This window comes from Amblyomma mixtum, chromosome 2 (genome assembly GCF_055824585.1).
Source record: "Amblyomma mixtum isolate Tamu chromosome 2, ASM5582458v1, whole genome shotgun sequence".
In the NCBI taxonomy this organism is placed as follows: Eukaryota; Metazoa; Arthropoda; class Arachnida; order Ixodida; family Ixodidae; genus Amblyomma; species Amblyomma mixtum.
Genome location: NC_143013.1, coordinates 214,076,743 through 214,091,851, shown reverse-complemented (window position 1 = coordinate 214,091,851; position 15,109 = coordinate 214,076,743). Strand labels below are relative to the sequence as shown.

Here is a 15,109-nt window from a genome sequence, read left to right as displayed (position 1 = left end):
TCACTAAGCAGTTATTAACCCCAGATTGCTCAATAAACCAGGCTTTTTCTTTCCTCGCTACATTGCCAAAAAATGACATGCATTTTCGTTAACCAACCAGCTTTAACGCCGTAAGTCAGTATTGAAAATATACTATAATATAACCCTCTGTGGGACAATGAGACACATACGTCCCACTTTGTTCCCTATACTAAAGGGCTCGTAAGAGGCAGTGTTTTCCAGTAGTCCCTCTTGACCTGTGCTCCCACCTATGTTAAGGTTTCAATGAATTGTTTAGAAATAGTCTCCACCACGTCCACTAGCCGAGGTAGCGAGTAGAGGCCGTGCATGCTTCGTTCTTTTTTCCCGCCGCATTGCAAGTCTTTGCTATATTCGATCTGGCAAAAAAAATATCAATGCCTGGTGAGTGATACCTTCTTTTTTCTAAATAGGTAGGAACAACTCTATCTCACAATGTGCGCTTGAGAAAAGTGCATGAAAATCGGGCAACTAGCACCTCAGAAAAGAGGAAAGCACTTTTTTTGTCATGCTGAAAACAGTTGGATATTTGACGACTGAATATTGATGGGCAATTCTCAAACATTGTAGGAAGAGTTTTTTTGAGAGCCAAATCATCCATAGCCAAACATTCAGAACTGCCAGCAGCAAGAATCCCAAATGAGCATGGAGGGTAAAAAAATCGCCAAACATAGTTGGCGTCTCGGCTGCAGTTCGGTTCATCCTCAAAGAACACAACCCTGCGAAAGTCGAACAACGGCACAGATGCGCAGATGGTTTTCCAAGGCGGGAGAAGTACTGCAAACAAGTTCGACAACAACAAGCGAGCAAATTCTTGCAAGTTCATGACGGTATTAGCAAAACTAACTCGGTGAGGAAACCCACGTCGGTCAATACTACAAACGCGTCCGATTTTTTTTGCCCCATTTAGTGACAATGGACAAATGTTTTACAATTTTTTCCACTTAACTATATGTAATAAAATTGTGGAATTTGTTGAGAACCGTTTCAGTGCACGTCGTCTGCTCGTGCAATAAAATCTTGTCATCAATTTTGAAAAAACATCCTGTCCTAAATAAAGAATAACGCATTTTCTTTGTAGAAAAATGTTTATAAGTTGAGCTTAACACTCTGAGAGTGCCTCCCCAATGCACTCCAACCCTACCTTGCTGTGGTCCGAATCCACGTGTTCACACGTGGTCTCGCTGACGCATCGGCTCATTCATTTAATGTTATGAACTGTTATCAACTCATGTTAACTGTTGATTCTTTCTGTCACTGCATCTCTTTACGCGTGTCAAGGAACACCCGTCGACACTTGGCGCCTTCCGCTTTGACCGAAAATAACGTCGCCATTACGTTCCATTCACGTTACCAAAATGTCCTGGACTGCCCCTATCTTTTCGCGCAGTTCGCTAAAAGCTGGTTCGTTTTCACGAGTTCTTACAGCTGGGACATCACACAAAAAAAGATATGCGATTCCCTTGAAACGGCTGCCATCCGAATGATTGCACCCGACGAGTCGACTGCGACGGCCCTCACTTATGATTCTACGGACGATAACGACTATACGGACTTAATTGGCGTACACATGATCACTAATACCATGGCGAGGGAGTACAGCCACCTTTTGCCCTCTTTCGTCGAAGGCATCTCGCCAGCATATCTGGAGCTCCAGTTGATAAAGCATAGTAGATATCAATTGACGGCCCATAACTGCCACCGGCTATGAGAGGTGTTATTTTGGAAGGTTCCGGATAAATTTCGATTGCCCACGGTCTCCTAACGTGCACTGACATCGCACAGTACACAAGCGTGTTCGCTTTTCGCCTCCATCGAAATGCGGCCGCCGCGTCCGCGCTTCAGTATCGCAAACTTGGAATTAGCAGCCGAACGTCATAATTGCCAAACCACTCCAGCTGTTTGGACTGCTAGTTCCAAAAATTTTTCGGCTTTGCAGAAAACGACTCTAGACTTTTAACAGCTATGTTTGAAGCATATGACAAATTCGCCAGGAGCAACCACGGAAGGCCCAAGATTTATGACGACAACACGATTCTCACTGGGCTAATCTATATCTGGATATGCAAACATGAACATAAAGTTTACCTAAAAAATTTCACGGGATTAGTTGGTTGGAATTGACATATTCTCCGCTTCCCCCTGCTTGTCAGTGCTATTTCAGACCGAAGGAAGCACAGCGACAAGACTGCATAAAACATAGCGGCGTTCGAGCCTTGTCCGGCGCAGACGTCATCGATGAAGACGCCAGGAAAGCAGGCCCCAAATGCTCCCCTGAAAAATCGGAGCTTATGGTCTTCCACAAACACAAATTAAACGCGCCCTTGACGATAGTCATTATAGAAAGCTTAGAAATCAAAGATGTCCAGGAGATTAGGATCCTGGGGATCGGGCTCGACTCGGGCAACGCCTCCACGATCAATAAACGTAAATGGGCAGTCGACCAAATTGCCAGACGAATATATAGAATTACCAACAGAAAGAGAGTCATGAAAGAACACGACCTCTTCAAGCTAATAGGCGCCTTTATCGTAAGCAAAAGTGCGCACTCGCTCCCGTACCTAAGACTCTAAGGCGATGTGGAAAGATTTGACGCCATCATCAGAATGGCTTATAAAATAGCCATGTGCTTCGCTCGCTCGACTCCCAAAGAGAAGCTACTCAAACTCGGGGTACACAAAACATGCGATGAACTGAAGGAAGCACAACAACTGCCAAAATAAGGCGCCTGTCCAGCACTACAGCCGGTAGAAGAATACTTGACACGCTGGGGATTGAAGGTGAACCCTTACAAGATCTCCCCCAAGTTATCTCAAGAAACATCCGAAGTAGCATCACCGTCAAGCCTCTCCCCCGAAATATGAACCCTCACGTGCACCAATGCCGAAGAGAAGCAAGATCGAAGAGCCTGCACAAGACCCTGAAACGGCTGCAGGATGTCCACTACATCGACGCCGCAGAAGACACGGAGAACTATAACAAGTACTCTGTATGCGGAGTAACACACCCCGGCAATCAACCTGCAAGACTGGCTATGGCGGAGACGGTTTCCACTTCTATACCGCTAGTCGCGGAGGAGGCGGCTATCGCCTTTACAGATGCTACTACCATAGTAAGCGACTCGAAGATGGCAATCAGCAATTTCGCTAGAGGTAGGGTCACCGGTCCCGCCGCGCAAACACTCACAGAAATAAGAGACTTTCGTGTCTTGAGAGATATTGAACTCATACGGACCCCAGCTCACGCGAGGAATCTGGGAAATGTCTGCCCACCAATACGCTCGAGAATTAGCCGGCCGAGCGTTGGCGCAAAATCAGGAACGGGAACCCTTCGGTGAGCCACTCATATCATGCAACGAACTCAGTGCGCATTACAAAGCATTAAGAAGAACACTCCCACCACCCCATAAAACACTGACCAGACAACAACAGATCATGTGGAGACAACTGCAGCCGGGGTGCCTCCCCAACCCAAACTACCTATCTAAATACATAAATAAGGATATAAATTTTTCCTGTCGCTTTTGCGGAGAGATAGATAACTTCTACCACATGATCTGGGCGTGCCAAGTCCGAAATACTCCCGCAGAACTCTTGTCTGATCCATCCAAAGAAGCATGGGATAGCTAAGGTCCAGCGATGACCCGGACATTCCGTCCAAGGCCGTCGAATGGGCGGGCGTCGTAAAAGGTCTGCACGGCCTGCAGCACACTAGCTAACTTGCCTTAATCACCTACGCTTATGCGCATTAAAGTTTTGTCAGTCTCAGCCGGCGCAGTGGTGATGTAAACAAGCCGGGTGTCATCAGTGTCATTTACGGCTGCCATGTGCGCGTCGCGATTTCGCTGGGCGAGGATGATTGCTACAATCCGCAAAATTACACTCCATTATCATTCAAGGCATCTAAAACGCAGATTCGATGTGTTCGTGGGCTTTCTAGGCAGAGCTCATGACGTCAGTGGGCAGGAGATCTCCTCCGACAATACCGCGGCAGAGTGCGAGGATAAGAAAATATCCTCGCACTGAGCGTATTACTTGGTGGGCTTAGGGGCAGTTTTCCTCCCGAGAAGGATCGTTTGGTCATGTAACGCGCCGCCACAATGCATTGCCTACTCGAACGACTGAGGTTTCCACTGTGTCACAAACCCTTCGGAAGAATTGGAGCAGACAAGCTCCTCCTGAAGGGTATGACGCGAAAGTGTAGTGAGATAATTCCCATATATACAGAATGTCATTCTGTACTTTACATTCACAGATCCCTGCGAGTCCCGATACTCTTCCTGGCGCAGTGGCGCAGCGGTTAAGCGATGCGCCACTGCCGTGCGATGGCAGGTGCTTTCTGTGGTGAGCCATGTGCAGCCTAGGTTGACCTCCCGAGTTACCAGTCATTAATTTAACTACCACCCGCCACGGTGGGCAGTTACTATCTGATGGGCAGATTGTGATGGCGTCGCAAGACCACGTGACCTAGGTGGCTCATCTGCCTCCTAGATTGCTCTCTGGACACCACCTGCCGCAGTCATGCTCGTGATTTTTCACTCACCACGACGACGCCGACAACGCCGACGCCAAACTTTCTGGAGAATGAGGCCTAGCTGTTTTTTGGCGACAGGTTCAAACGCTGCCTCTACCTATGGCAGCCTAGTATGACGCTATGTCTTCCAGTAGCTATAGCCGCGTCTGCGCCCTCTGCGGTCACCGCTCCTATACAGCCCACACCCTATGGTCTTGCTCCTCAGATCTCCCTAACCAGAGCTGAAACCCAGTACTTTTGAGCAGTGGGAGGCCGCGCTGCTAAGCTCAAACCTGGTTGTCCGGCACCGAACCTTCGAGCCAGCCACCGAAGTCAGTACGAAGCAACGTCTTCTGATCATGTAGCTATGTTAGGTTAGGTTATCGGGGTTTATCGTCCCAAAGCAACTCAGGCTATGAGGGACGCCGTAGTGAAGGGCTCCGGAGATTTCGACCACCTGAGATTCTTTAACGTGCACTGACATCGCACAGCACACGGGCCTCTAGAATTTCGCCTCCATCGAAATTCAACCGCCGCGGCCGGCATCGAACCCGCGTCTTTCGGGTCAGCAGCCGAGCGCCGTAAGCACTGAGCCACCGCGGCGGGGCCTGATCATGTAGCGTCCAACTCGTTTCGTTTTTCTTTGTTTTTTTAGCTAATAAAGTTTTCCTCCTCCTCCTCGTGTTGGTATCCTAAGCTGTGGCGCAAAGACGGCTCCAGAGCAAATGCGCTCCTCGATAAAAAACCAGTAATCTTAAGAGATATCGCAGTGTTCCCTATGTCATAACTTGCGTGTGCACGACTTAGCTTTAATGCTCATTTTTATGCTGGAAGGTATACAAATCTCACAAACACCACCGCGGTGACTCAGTGTTATTGCGCCCGGCTGCTGACCCGAAAGACGCGGTTTCGATCCCGGCCGTAGCACCTGAATTTCGATGGAGGTGAAATTCTACAGGTTTGTATACTCTGCGATGTCAGTGCACGTAAAAAAAAAACCCAGGTGGTCGTATTTCTTGAGCCCTTCCCTACGGCAGTCCTCATATCCTAATCTCACGAACAACGAACTGCGTGTTTCATTTTGTCCACTAAGGATTCGTTGGGCCACAAGTTATAAGGGACACGTTACGAATCGTTGTAAACAACAGCTTTCAACAGGCCATCCCTATGGTTGCATGCAGGATGCTAAACCTTGGGTGACGCAACGTACCTTTAGCTTCTCGAACTGCTGCCATCCTATGAAACAACGCAATATTCTAAATTGATCAACACCACAAAATAAATAAATTAATTAAAAATCCCCTGTGCCCCTTGGTTTCTGTGGCTGTTGGTTTCTTTCATATTTATAACGAGCCCCTCATACCCCTTCACTTGTTTGCTTAATTGCTTAGCGAGGGCCTCGGTTCTGGCAGCCTTGAAGCCATAGGAAGCATAGGAGCGTTCTCACGCAGCTTCCACCCTCTCCGTTCGATGACGTTCTACGTCACACCTGCGGCTACTCAGGACGTTCTACGTCCGCCGCTTATGAACGTGGGTGGCGCTGATGAACACTCTCAAGGTTAGGTTACATGTAAACATAAATACCCCCGAAAGCAGAAGATTTTACAGCCGTCGCCGTAGCTCAGAGGTAGAGCACCGGACGCGTAATTCGGATGTCGTGGGTTCGGATCCCACCGGCGGCAGTGGTTGTTTTTTCTTCTGCTTTTCTCATCAATTAGCTTTAAGCGATAACATATTCAGTAATATTCTAAATTGATCAACACCACAAAATAAATAAATAAATTAAAAATCCCCTGTGCCCCTTGGTTTCTGTGGCTGTTGGCTTCTTTCAACGCACGGAATAGGCTGCCGAAGGTGCAGCGCTCTAACGACGTTAACACAAGCAGCGGCTCATTGTGAAATGCTGGTTTGGACTTTGCAAATCACGTTTCCAACACCTCACCTTTATTGAGGCACCGTCAATAACACACTCTATAGATTGCGATCACTACCTACGCCGTCCACAACGTGAACAAGAGGCATTGCGATCACCTGCAGGAAGAGGAAACGGATGGCGGAAGAGATCTGTCGTCATCTAACCCTCTGAATCGCAAGCATGCGTGTTGTTTTTGCACCCAGTGGGCTCTACACTGCGGCACAAAATTTTCGAATGTGCTGTAGCAGAATACATCTTCTATGCCTATAGGTATCATTGTTTTTTTTTTCACTTCCACTTGTCTTTAGTTCATCGCTCGTCGTTAGTTCAGTACTGCATAATGTAAACGGCCAGCTTGTTCTCTCCTGAGAGAACTTGCATGACCTCACCGGCGAAAGTAGGAGTCGATGGCACAACAATGTGGACGCCACCAACAGACGGCGCCAAACCACATTTGTAGCAGTGCGATAATTTATCTGCGGCATATTGTAGAAATTAGACGCTTCCACCACCCATTTGGCCCCGTGCCATGCGGCCACTATAAGCTCCTCTCTAATCATATTTTGAAACAAATAAAAAAACTGGAAAACTTTTTCTTGGCAGCACGTGGGCCATATATTCACGAATGTCTCGTAACGACTCAGAACTTCCTTTCCACAGCATTCATTTGTCATTACCACCTTTTGATGTGAGAAGCATCGTTCCTGGGAAGCCGAGAAAGAAAATGTTCCGAATTAGATCAATGTCAAAACAAGAAAATCCTTCGCTTTCCTTTCTGCCATGAGCACCGCTCCGGCGATGCTGGCTGGGCACACATTGCAACGATGGATCTCTATGTTTTCCGCACCCTTGCTGTCACCTCAGCAGCTTCGATGTCCGCGCGCTATGTCGCGCAGAGATATCTCCACGAGCACCATGCGCTCTTCTCAAACATTCTGATGGCTACGTAGAGGCTCATCGATTCAGGTGTGTCATTATAGAAGCAACCAAAAATATCAAGGTTCTACCGAGAATGGTCACGCCGGCACAAAGCTCCCTCTCTCAACGTCCTTGCATGCGGCGTGAATGATGGACATGCAGCAGTCACGTTTCCTTTTTTTGTGCTTAATTATCTCGCACTCGTGTCAAGGCCAACGCTCGTCACAGGCTCGACCAGCGGTGTGATATAAGTGCGTGACAGGTGCTGTCGCTCCCCACTTTCTTCGGAGGAGTTCGCACTGCTCTTTCGTGCCTGAGCATCACGTCAGCAGCTCGGTCCAGGCAGCCACCATGTTAGCTCTTCCTGTAGCCCTCTGCTTCTTCTCTGCCGTGGTACTCGCTCAAGACTGCGACAAAGCTGAATTCGGTGAGTATAGCATCTCCTGGCATAGTTCTTCAAATTTTTACGGGGAGGCACCAAAGGGAAAGGATGCTGACGTGGAAATCAGAGAGGAGGCCTAACGTAGTTGAGAAAATTTTCTCCACTCATAGAATACGAAGCAACCTATAGCGAGACGGCGAGGCGAGAGGGCGTGCCATTGTAAGCCGGATTAGTTTACACCTCGATATTTCTCTCATTCGTAAAGATAAGAACCGAATGACTGAGAGCAACCGTATTTAAGCACATCGGGCACAGTAGCAAAGAACGTAGCATTATCATGTGTCGAAGGCAAGACTGTGAGCCGCGCTAATGAAAAACGGATAAGCTTTCGTGAAAGTCGCTTCAAGCCAGACTGTGTGAAGGAAAGTTGTCTAGCGTAGGTAGAGCCCAGTATGAAGTCGATACTGGAATAATGTACCCAAGTGAAACCAGATGCGCGTTAAAAATATTGTGTTTCCTAGCGAAGAGAGCGACAGAGAGAGTGAGAGACTTTGAAAGTGTCCCGTGACGTCCTTCCTTTCTAGATAAATAGATGCACGATGACTGGCAGGGTTTGATGTTTCAGCAGCTATGTCTAAACAATCGTTACTAATTGGGCCGCGATGGCTTAGCAACTAAGAACTAAATGTCTCTAAAATCTTTATGGCTTTCTAATATATCATGTGCCATTTGTTCATAACCTCCACTTCGCAGTGCTCATTGCATTGGCGAGACGTTTTTCAAGGACAAATTTCAAACTACTGTAGCGCGTGGTGGAACTGTGTCTTAAAAAAGACTGAAAATTTTATGGGCGTCTTTAATACCTTATTCCGCTATCTACATCGACACTTACCGCCCTTAGTGTGTCAGGTTAACACGCAGGATAAGTGTACGTACTTCGTTAATAGACCTTTTTCTACATTTTCGTCGACCACAGCTTATCCCGAAGACTAATTACGGGCCACGTTCGTAAGATCCACAAAGAGGAGCATAATCTCTCTTCTCGCGTTCAGGAACGTTTCTATTCAGCAGCAATTATGAAATCCTCTGATGCAGACGATGCTACAATGAAGGCAGCAGGAGAAGCGGCCACAAAGCTGATGAAAGACTGCGTCCACCTGCTGGATAAGTACCCTGCTCCGCTGAGCACTATTGCTGACGTGAGTGTACCCTTCGTATTTGCAGGCGCGAGGCGTCAGTGCCAAAAGCACTTAGTTGGTGACGCGACAACTATTCATGGAAAAATAATTAATGAAGCGCTCCAGATAGCTGCTAAGAAAAAAATGTTCTTGGCTTTGGGACGTACGGGCAGAGAATTCAGCCCCGTCCGGCCTTCATTAAATACTACAACCTGCGCATAACGATTACCCGTTTCACAGGTAATAACGATACTCTCATACGTGAACACAATGTTTGCGCAACTTATGACGAGACCTCCATATGGCCGTTTGGTAGGTCATCAGAGATGGTTTGTTAAGTTCCTAGCTCCAAAAAAAAAACATACTGTTTTCTGGTCCTTTAGAACTTTCTACGAAATATACTCAGGTTGCACTAGTCACACGGTTGTGATGGTTGGCTATTTTATACATTATCAGTCGATTTTCACGGCGACAGCTGTGAAAGGCAGGTTTTCCAGTTCTTTGGCATCGGCCAGTTCTTTGGCAAGACGTCTTTGGCATCGGCCTAACGCCTCCAGCCACGCTGACTGGCCAGCATGCCCTGACGTCGCACAAGACATCACTGCAACGCTTCATGGCAAAGCGTCTCGTTGAGTTGCTCCACGAGAGCGACGTCACGAGTTACAGCACAGTGACGTCACTGAAACGCACCACGCTGAGTGTTCGGAACACAGTGACGAATGGACTTAATGCATAATCATGTCACGCCCACTCTAGCAGAACACAAGATTTTATATTCACAACTGCACGCACCTGTCTCTGAATCTCGCGTTCCAAAGTGTCAACAAAGCTGTGAGTTTCTCCGCAGTGGCAATTGTATGTTTCTATGCTCAGTGAACTTTTTAACCGGTCTCGGCAATGGCAGTGTCCATACCTATGCCATGTGCCTTCGGACAAGCTTGTTTTTTTCAGGCTATTTCGCGCAGTGGAGCCAACAACAAACTTAGTCCCGAACAGGCAAGATATACGGAAAGCAAACACATGTGACATGTAACCAGGGTGTATATCCACGAGGCGGTTGGGTCCGTTCGGAAGCGGCTCGCTTCTCCGCGGTTCGCCACACGCTGTTGGCCGCATTGCCGAGTGACGTCAGCCGGCGTGACGTCACGCGACGAAGCGGCCATTAGAGCGCGGCGAACGGCAGGGAAGCTAGCCGGTTCCGAAGCGAACCGTCTGCATGGTGGATGCACCTCCAAGTCTTGACAGTAGGCGCTGATATGTCGGTTTCCCTTTCTGCGCGCTGTTCTGTTCGCGCCCCTGTTGCCGCCACAGCCTTCTTGAATCTAATAAAGCCAAGCCTGCTTTTCTTCGCTATCCTTTTTCACACGTGCCAGTCGTTAAGCAAGCATAACGTTTTTGCTTCAGGGAATGAAGATGCTGTGCAACGACTACGCGACCTGCCACGACAAGCACGAAGCCCTGACACCGGTACGTGCCAGTTTCTGAAAAAAACCTGCACTGTCAGGAACGCTGGTTAAAGGGCAACTGTACATCTTTTAGAAATCGTCGAGCTTGAAGGCGTCGAGTGTGCGGAACTTGCAGGTAAAACCTGCAAAGTCCTTTCGGGCTAGCATTGGAAATGCTGATGTAATCGGCGATTAAAATCGCGATGGCCTTCAAGCTTCTCCGCAGCGCACAGAGCCAAGTGGAGGTGAATCATAACTACATCGACGGTACCGGTAATTTTCCAAGGCATAAACGCTTCCTTTCAACGAACAAAACCAACGCCATCGAAGGCAACGGCCGCCGAGCGTTGTTTGGCAGCATCCAGCGAGGCACGGCACGGTGCGGCTGACGGCAGCGGAAATTTGAAATCATGCCTCCCATGATATATTAAGCTTCTCCGCACTCCTCTGTAGTTGTGAGGAGAAGAATAAAATTTACTCGTCTATTAGGTCACTATTTTAAATGCTAGCGCAAAAACGCTTGGCATGCTTTGCGGTGAGCCTATATATATGTGAATCCTTCATTAGCGTGGAATTCTGAAAATGCGGTGAAGTTGTCCTTAAATGGAAGGGTAATTGCAGAAGACACACGACAGAGCTTTTGTCGTTTTCCCAAAAAAATCGCATCTGCTCTCATGGGAGATTCGAACTGAGGATATTCGAGTTTGAGGAATTTTGAGTTTTTTAATTTAAGGTATCATGTGATCGGTTTTTCTTAAAGCTTCTCCATTTCCGGGCTCACATGGAACTCTTGTCTCTATCTCTCTCCTTCCAAATTTCTCACGCAGAAGCCCGACGAGTACAGGAAGCAACTGATCGTATGTGTGCAACCGCATTTCATCAAGTTCTACGTAAGTACAAAAATGTTCCCACCAACGATAAGGAGCTGGCTGAGAAAAATTATTCTATCCTATTCCGCACGTTTTCCACGCAACTGCACAGAAATAAATCGTTTTCCTCTCACCAGCAATTCCACGTTACCTGTCACTTATCATTATCGAAGTGTGCCACGCAGTACCACGTCTACAGAGTTACAATTCCTTACACATGGCGCGCAGTTTATTTCCTCGTCTACACAGACGACTACGACACGCAAGAACGCGTACCGTAGAGGGCACGCAGTAATTGTTTAAGTCCTACTTGCTTAAATGTCTGAAAGGGAGCGGCGCGTAATATTTTAGTAAAATTTGCCGTATAGCTTCAAGAACAACGTTTTCTGAGTTAACAGTTGAAAGTGTAAGGAAAGTAAACTGCCGTCATTTCTGAATTCTCGTCAAAAGAAAAATTTCGTTATTTGAGTGTCGGCACCCGGTACACGTCAGCATAGACCGAGTGTACGGTGTGCTAACCCGTGAGCGTGCCGAAACATCAGTGTTTTCTTTGTGTTTTCTTCGTTGAGTGTGTGTGTTTTTTTTTAACTCTACAAAGCAAATCGCAGCCCCGGAACGCGTCATGATCAGCATTTAGAGGATGCTGGGGCTCACAAGGTCCATCTTTAGTATATCGATGGCAGCATCATATTTCCTGTCTCCTTCACTCTGTTTTTTTTTGTTTTTTTATGGTGAATGTCTGCAGCACTGTCTTCGCAACAGCCCTGCATGCACGGCAAAACACTAGCACATTGCGTTAGACCACGTAATACAAGCAAGGCTACGCGCAAGGTTCAAACGAATCCAGGGAGTCCAGAAGTGCAAGCACAGGGTACAGCGTAAAATTTTAACGTTTAAACGTGTATAGTTCGTCGAGGTATACCAGAAATTACACCGTTTCTTGGAGCACCAAGAGCCGCATCGATGAAGACTGCTTTCCAGGTCATGTGTATTTGTCCATTTCTCGCGCACGATAAACTGAACGTAACATGAAAGCGCTGCTGCTTTCGTTATTGCCTACTTCGATACCAACCTACGAAATCCAAACGTGTTATTTGTTTACTTTCCTTAACCTCGTACAGAAATCAAGGCCAGAACTGAAACACGACCCCGAGACGGTTGCCAAGGAAGTCAGCGTAAGTATGTCCTTGTTTCGACTAGCAGTTTATTTGATTTGCACTAGATAGTATGTTGCATAAAAAAAAGTGGGCAAGGATTAGCGGGGAGTCTCAGTTCGATAGCAACCTATTGTTCAACGAATTGTCAGCCCTAGGCAACACCGGTACCGCTAACGTTACTTCGTGTTTTCATCTTTAATAATAGCTTATCCGTACGCAGCAAAAGATTGTCGCCTTACTGGAGCAATAACCATTAATCTCAAATACTTTGTGTCAAGTAAAAAAAAAAGATACAATCTACTAAACGTCTTCCTTCATATTATTGATGAACCTCGAAGCAAAGTACTTGATTCGGCAACTGCGGCAGATGTCTTGATGAAGCACTCTTCGGCATTATGTTGTGCCAGGCAAAGTATAAACACTTCGACTCTGTGAGTAAGCGGTCGTAGTAGTTTTAATGTTTTTGGCTAATGTAAGGCGCAATATATCGACTCTATAGTTCCAAGCTAATTCGAATAGGCAGCGAAATAATTACCTCTGGTTCTTTTGATCGTTTTTCATCATTCATCTGCCTCATAATACTTCTCGAAACAATTTTCAGTTCTAATGCAAGTTGTGTTACACGTTGAAACGACAGAGGTACGGGTACCCACCATATTTCATTTTTTTACAAAGTAATTGGGACAATTGTGTGCCCCTTTTCTGCAGAACCAGCGACCGAAACGGCTTGAAAATAAATTCATTCAGCTCCTAAAGGCATTCCCAGTTCAATATTTTTTTTAATATCTCTCTCTGGGAGACAAAAGCAAAGCTCGAAAAGTGTAAATTGTTAATGGAGGTCTGAGTGCAGCAACTTGCAAAGGACTGCATGTTGCTCGCATTTTCTTCTCTGGGCTCCACCAAGTACTTCAATCAGGAACGACTGGCAAGAAGTGTCTGCCGCACTGCCTGTTAACGCTACATGCTGAAAGAAGAAGTTATTAGCATGTTTAGAGCATTTTTCAGTCAAAATGAACTTCATAGTGGAAACATAGGAAACAAGCACGCAAGAGACTCGAATAAACTTGTATCCCGTGCGTGTCCTGCACATGCGAGGCTAGTGTCGAGTCAAAATTACCACCGTACTTATCCACATATTTGTCCATCCGCCCTAAATATCGACACCCTAATGTAGAGAACTCGAGAAAATACCTATGATTTTTTGAGTACCCTATATACGTCAGTCAACAAATACTGAGCTGCCAGCATGGGATTGAAGTGACAGGCCTGATGTGTAGCGAGTTCCTCAAGCAGCAGTGCCTCGTGCAACGGGTCACTGGTGACCGAGCTGTATTTGCACCAAGAGCGAACTACTTAAAAACGCAATATGCAGGAGAGTTGAAGATTATAAGCGAAATAGAACCTGCTCCTTAATGTTTTTTTTTTTTTTAATGTTAGGCATGCAGTCTAATGTCTGCAGAGTTCCCGATATCGTACGATATTAATGGCAGTAATCTTTTGAACAACGAATCGAAGTGCGTACACAATATTGTCGAAGTGGAGGGCGCGGTGTTCGGCGCCGTGTCGGCTTTTTATCAAAATATTTTTCGCGTATGTCTTGGAAAAAAGGGGCGCGTGAAATTTTCGTGCAGCTGCAGTGGCAGCAACTGTTGTGCTTTCAATCGGCTCGAAGATCGCATTACAAACACAAAACCTTTGAACAGCGGCTTCCAGTGCACCATTCACTGTGTTTTCTGGATTTGTGGCTTGGTTAGCTCTCCGGCGTTGCCGTTATTTTTATCTTTAGGCGCAAATGCCTTCAGCCTATCAAAGTTTTCCTATTTTCCTGCAAGTTGCGAAAAATCTACGAAAACACGGGAAGATTGCTTTTTTTTCTGTAGGCCTCATTTTTCACAGAAACTGCCTTAAAAATAATTGTCCGAAAGGAACATCATTAACAATACAGCCTTAACTTCACAATGATGAAAGGTGCTATAGCCAGAAAATTTTGACAGTTCACTGCACATCGTGTCACAGCGACCGCCTTTTCGGCAGGGCGGAGAATGCCTCAAGATGATTACTGCGCAGTTCACCCTCCACTACGGCGTCTCCATAGCCTTAGTCGCTTTGGGACGTTAAACCCCATAAACCAAACCAAACCAAACCACTGTCCTTAATGCCACAAAACTAAACAACTTTGGCTTGGAGGTGACAGAGTCCAAAAATGTAGCAAATAGGCAAGTTGGACTAGTTGGCGGTGGCTTATATTGCTTACAAGGTAACACGAAACACTCGGCAAAATAGCTTCTTCGTAATCTATATGTTGCATTCGTCCTTACTTTTTCAGGAATGCATTATGGACCACATCCCACTCTCCAAGAACATGGGAATGGCTGTTGGCCAGTGGATCCTCAAGATACTGGGGGCCCAAGGGCAGTAAGCGTGGAGGAACGCCCACATTCACGGGCAATAGCGATGGGTGCCTTCTGTCTCCAATAAAACGCTTCTAACGCCGCATGGTAGCTTCACTGAGCAACCAAAGCGGCTACTGTGGCGAGCAGAAACTGCTGCGTTTAGATGGACCGTGCACCTGCAAAACTTCTCACTGAGGCACTCTCTAGGTCTTAATGGTTACTTGGACAGCCTAGCATGAAAGCGCGCTTACAAATTAGCTGAACTCCCGAAAGGATGGAAGAGAACACGCTATGAGTAAATGGCCTGTATAACGCACTGAGT

The 15,109-nt window shown here is 46.7% G+C and overlaps 1 protein-coding gene across 1 annotated transcript; it reads left to right on the top strand.

Moving 5' to 3' along the window:
• The first annotated feature begins 7,629 nt into the window (after positions 1-7,629).
• On the top strand, positions 7,630-14,888 carry LOC149362515 (uncharacterized). The gene is made up of 6 exons (XM_089569730.1): positions 7,630-7,790; positions 8,841-8,944; positions 10,328-10,390; positions 11,196-11,258; positions 12,359-12,412; positions 14,721-14,888. Exons 1-6 carry the CDS (start codon positions 7,715-7,717, stop codon positions 14,811-14,813), a joined length of 453 nt encoding a protein of 150 aa, XP_089425856.1. The 5' UTR covers positions 7,630-7,714; the 3' UTR covers positions 14,814-14,888.
• Positions 14,889-15,109: the final 221 nt, after the last annotated feature.